Genomic DNA, 5,503 nt, shown 5'->3' with positions numbered 1-5,503 from the left:
ATTGTCTCCAGACCAAGGTAGATTTATAAGGTCAAGATGCAGTACCTCTAGAACTTTCCTCCTTGGATCCCATTCTCTATTTCAACTTTCTCTCATTTTCATCCTGTAGAAAGAGCAAAATATGGCTATAACTATCTAGATCAGAGGTGACACGTGAACTCATTTTTTTGGTTGATTTTTCTGTTAAATGGCATTTAAATATATAAAATAAATATCAAAAATATAAATCTTTGTTTTACTATGGTTGCAAATATCAAAAAATTTCTATATGTGACATGGCACCAGAGTTAAGTTAGGGTTTTTCAAAATGCTGACACGCCGAGCTCGAAAGGTTCGCCATCACTGATCTAGACTCACTGATCAAGAGGCAGAACTCCATGCTCTCTTCCATTCCCCCTTGGCTCAATGAATATAAGAAATGCTTTATAGCAGGGAAAGCTCTTTTGTGATCACTGAGGGTTATGGATTGAATTGTGTCCCCTTCAAATTCCTATGCTGTAGCCCTAACCTCCAGTACCTCAGAATGTTATTTTATTTGTAGATAAGGTCTTTACTGGAGTAAGTTAAAATGAGGTCATTAGGATGAGCCTTAGTCCAATATGTCTGGTGTTCTTATAGAGGGAAATTTGGATACAGAGACACACAGATAGGGGAGATTATGCGAAGAGACATAGGGAGAAGATGTCTTACTACAAGCCAAGGAGAGGAGCCTGGAACAGAACTTTTCCTCACAGCCCTCAGAAGGAACCAACCCTGCCAATACCTTGATTCCAGACTTGTAGCCTGCAGATCTGTGAGGCAATCAATTTATAATGTTAGTAAGCTAATCTCTGGTACTTGTTATGACAGTCCCAGAAGACTAATATACTGGATACCGCCCTCACACTCAGAATGTGACTTCTCAAAAAAGTATTCAGCTATGATCTGAACTCTTTCTCTAAGCATCTTGGAGGAAGGACAGTGAGGCAAATGGAGGGAGCAGGGCTATGATTCCTTGGTTTCAAACACCATCCTTTCTTAGGCTCCTGGCTCATCCAGAGTCAGAAGCGCAGACACCTCCAACATCTGCCTTATATTTCAATCAGACACTAGTGTCCAGGGCACATAGCTCAGCTTTTGTATCTGAATCTGGGCTGGGAGAGGTAACAGAACAGATATATCAGCTGCATCGATGCTAGTGCATCCCCTCACCTGGCAGCTGTCATGCTGAGGAGTCCCCAGGCCTAGAGTCAGCCAGTGAGATGGTAGCTCCTTAGTTGATACATCTCCCCAGGTTTAGTCATATCCCTGATAAAAAGATGAAGCAGGCATCCACTCTCAATTCCAGGGTTCCTTGAGAGAAGTTACTAGTTTTAAACTCTATGAGACTGAGTCTGAAAGAGGAAAATAAGGACAGCATCCATCCAGAATCCTTTTCTTATTGCTTTTTCATGCCCCAAGAGAAAGAATATATGTTATTGGTGATCTGATGCTCCGTGGAGTTCAACAGCTTTTTCTTTACATCCAGCAAAACCACCAAGTCTCATACAGTCCTGAGAAAATGGAAAAAGCCCATCTAAATGACAAGAAAGAGCAAATGAAACTCAGATGCAAGGGGTGATGTACTGAAAGTGACTGGAAAGGTTAAGGTCAGAGTCTAATCAAAGCCAGTTGTGAATTCTCTGGTATCCTAAATGCCTCTAGGAATCATGTGTTTCTAGGAAGGCATTAGTAGACTCATGTCTTAGTATGAAGAAACCAGAGACCTGAAATGGCACTCACCCTTTTACTCCACAGATCCTGTTCATAGCCTACCTTTCCACATTCTCCATGTGTGCCTAGTGGTCTCACACACAGAGTGGAAGAGAAAGGAGTGAGGAAAAGAAAGGCACTGAAAAAAAGGAGGGAGTAGCTGCCCTAGCTGGTTTGGCTCAGTGGATAGAGCATCAGCCTATGGACCAAAGGATCCTGGGTTCAATTCCAGTTAAGGGTACGCACCTCAGTTGCAGGCTCCTCCCCAGCCTGGACCCTGGTCAGGTGCATGCAGGAGGCAACCAATCAATGTGTTTCTCTTGCATTGATGTTTCTCTCTGTCTTTCCCTCTCTCTTCCACTCTCTCTAAAAATCAATGGAAAAAGATCCTTGGGTGAGGATTAAAAAAAAAAAAAAAGGAGGGAGTAGCCTTAAAAAACATTTTCTTATTACCTCCTCTCATTTAAGAGAACTGAAATAGATTGAGTAAAGTAATTCCCTTCGCAGCCAAAACAAAAAGTGTACTTTTCTCCATCATTACAAAAATAGATTAAGCTTGAAAGCTGCATAGGCACTTCCTGTCTTCCTCCTTCTGTGCCATCTTATTGTGAGTGGAAAGAAGACCTTTCATAATGGGTTGGGACAAGGCCAAGAATCACTGAATGTTGGAAGCTGTGCACAGACTGTTCTGGTTATAGCAAAGAGAATAGAATATATCATTTGTCACCGTTTCTGCATAACTTCAAGATTGAATGTGAGCCAACCACCCTTTCCCCAACTGATTAGGGATGCCATGGACAGATACAGCAGCTCCCTCTTGTGACTAAACAAGTGAATACCTTCATTCAGATCCTGGGCAAGTCCAGCCACCTGGACTGGTAAAGTTACTATATAGATATGGCTAAGAATAGCTTACATGTGCTCATAATGTAACAAAAAGGACAAAGAATTTTGGTCAGAATGATTGCAGTGAGGACAATTTTTGCAATATTGACAGAGTTTTGCTTCTTTTTATTTTTTAAAACCACATGATCTTTCTCCTCCCTTCAGGCAGTTCAAGGAAAGGATATACAACTGGAAAAGAAAAATAAAGGTGTCCCTTTTACCATTTTACTTTCAAAATTTCAGCCGGTTAGGCAAATGAAATGATCTGGCATAAACTATAGATTTTGAAGGTGGTGCAATGAAATAATACAAGTTTGCCTGCCTGAGCCAAAAAAAAAAAAAGCCAAAACATTTCTAAGTGGAACAAGGGGGAGAGAAAAAAGTATCAAAGAAAAAAGGAGTATCAAAGAAAAGCAAAGAGGCTTAAGTATTGATGAAGTCCTGTGGAGGGATGCTGAGCCTTATCCCCTTAAAGACATCTTCAAAAGAAAGCCATAAGTCCCTGGGCCACTTTCAGTTACTAAGTAAATCTCCGTGCATCCCTGTTTAAAACTTTCATCTTTAGGGGGGGAGATTAACTGGGGAACTTATATGCATATGTGTATAGCCCATGGACAAAGACCTGTGGTGAAGGCCTGGGAGGGGCAGGTGTGGCGTAGAGAAGGTCAATGGGGGAAAAAGGTGGGGGAAGGTGTTCAGTGAAGGTAGCCAGATACGAGAACTTATAATGTGCCATTCTGTACAACTCCAGTCACATGAAGCTCAAGAACTGATGATAGAAGTCAGAATCGTGGTTCCTTTGAGTGGAGAATGGGAGAAAGAGCTGCTGAATGGGAAGGGACATGTAGAAATCCTTTGGAGAAACATAAATGTTCAACCTATAGATCTGTGTGGCATTACATAGACAGAAGCAAATGTAAAATTTTATTTATTTGTAGGCTTGTAAGTTTTGTGCACTTTGTTTTATGCATTGTATTTTGATTACAAAAAAAAGAGAGAAGAAAAAGAAAATAAATAGCACTTTAAAATAATGAGATAAATGTCAGTGCTGTCACCTGAGAATTAAAAATGGTTCCATCGGGGAGGCGAGACTGGAGTGTGTGGAGGAGTGAGACCAAAAAGAGGATGTTATTTGATTTTGAAAATATATACAGGTATTATTTTGATAAAAATAAAATGCATTTTTTAAAAAGAAGGGAGAGAGACTGATGAGAATCTCAGACAAGATGAGAACTGGAAAATATTCGTTGACTTTATCAACACCAAAGCCACTGGTGTTTAAGTGAGAGCGTCTGAAGTGATGCCAACACAGGCCAGGTTCAAGTGGATGAGGAATGGGAGTTGAGAAAATGGAGACAGTACGTAGACAATTCTTTTATCTACTCTGATTATTAAGGAGAAGAGAAATGTAGAAATGTGGCTTGTGGATATGGAAGCCTCAAGAAGACGATATTAAAATAGGAAGCATTCACTTATGGATAGACATGTGATCAGATTATTATAAGATAATAAAAAAAGAAATTTCAGGGCAAAGTGTATTCCTGTGAAGTTTCTTTTCAAGTGGCCCAAGTCGGGAAACCAAGACTGTCCATATCACAGCTATCCCATCTCAGTCCATGTGAAGGACGCTCTGGGCTGCTATGAAAAGCAGCCTGACCCATGAACACGCAGAGGGGCCCAGGATGCCTGGTCAGAACGAACAGTGCTCTCTGCCATCTGGCTGTGCCATGAGACTTCATTCTCAATAGCACCACTTGGAAAGAGGTTCTGGGTGCTAAGTAAATACTTCATCGAGGAGGAAAAACAACAGAGATGCCCTTATTCCAGGGCCCCTGCTGCAGGGTTTTGGTACAGGCTGCAGGTGCCCGGGGAGCACTGTGGCTCCACAGCACAGAGGTAAGTGGCTGAGTCTTCAGCCTTAGGGGTTGTGATGTGCAGAGAACTTTCCTTCTGTGATAGTGAGACGCTTAGTCTTCCCTTCTGCTGTCCTTTCCCAACTGAATACAGGAGGAAGAGGTGTTCGGGGCCTTCCCCGGGATCCTGCCGGTACCACTGGAGCCCTCTAAAAGTGCTGACTGTGTAACTGCAGGTGAGACTGACATTGTCTCCCTCCTGGACCCTCAGGGTCTGAGGACTCTGCTCCACCTGGTCTTCTCCACTCAACCCTGTTCAGGAAAACAAAAACAGAAATGAAACAAAGCTTTTAAGTTCAGCAGCTTTGAAAAATACCAATGAGAAACCTGGGATGAGCCAAAACTAAACCCTTATCTCATCTTCCCAGCTTTGGATAAATGGGACCTTATGGTTCTCATCTCTGATCCTCTAACTTACAGCCAAGCTGAAGCCACAAGACTATGATTGCACACTCCAGCATGTTCTCCATCTGATATCTGTCTTGATGCAGCTTGTAATGATTCCAAAACGTCTCTTCTCTGAGGAACTGTTTCTGTGTCTTAGTTCTCATTTTCTCATGCCCAAGAAAGCCTTTTTGTTGGTGGCTGAGCCAATCAAAAGCAAATCTAGTAGCTGTCATGCTTTTGACATGCAAGATGTTTGTGGAATGAGAGGAATGAAACCACTGCCACCTTGTGGTCGTAAATACAATTGCCTAGTACCCATTTCACCACACCTACAATGAAAGATTGAGGGAAGGACATTTGGGTATTTGGTGGTATAGATGAAGTTTGAAGAGTACCCAGAAAAGCCTTCTCTTATTTGCACTTTTAATTGTTTCTATGTTCGCTATATAGCCTTTAAAACAGAACTACTACCAGATGTTATAAAAGAGTCATAAAAGTGTAGATGTAATTGATTATGTTTCTCTTTATAATACACAAGAATCTCAGCAGGTGAAATCTTAAAAGGACTAGAGTACTGAAAAAGGGGG

The 5,503-nt window shown here is 41.6% G+C and overlaps 1 gene segment (V, D, J or C); it reads right to left on the bottom strand.

Moving 5' to 3' along the window:
* Positions 1–4,434: 4,434 nt before the first annotated feature.
* LOC106727696 lies at positions 4,435–5,031 on the bottom strand. The segment is given in 2 exon segments: positions 4,435–4,781; positions 4,948–5,031. Coding segments are annotated over 2 exon segments (399 nt in total).
* Positions 5,032–5,503: the final 472 nt, after the last annotated feature.

The sequence above is a fragment of the Myotis brandtii genome, unplaced genomic scaffold (genome assembly GCF_000412655.1).
Source record: "Myotis brandtii unplaced genomic scaffold, ASM41265v1 scaffold4672, whole genome shotgun sequence".
Lineage (NCBI taxonomy): Eukaryota > Metazoa > Chordata > Mammalia > Chiroptera > Vespertilionidae > Myotis > Myotis brandtii.
The sequence above is the reverse complement of the archived record's forward strand: the minus strand, read 5'-3'. Positions and strand labels throughout refer to the sequence as shown.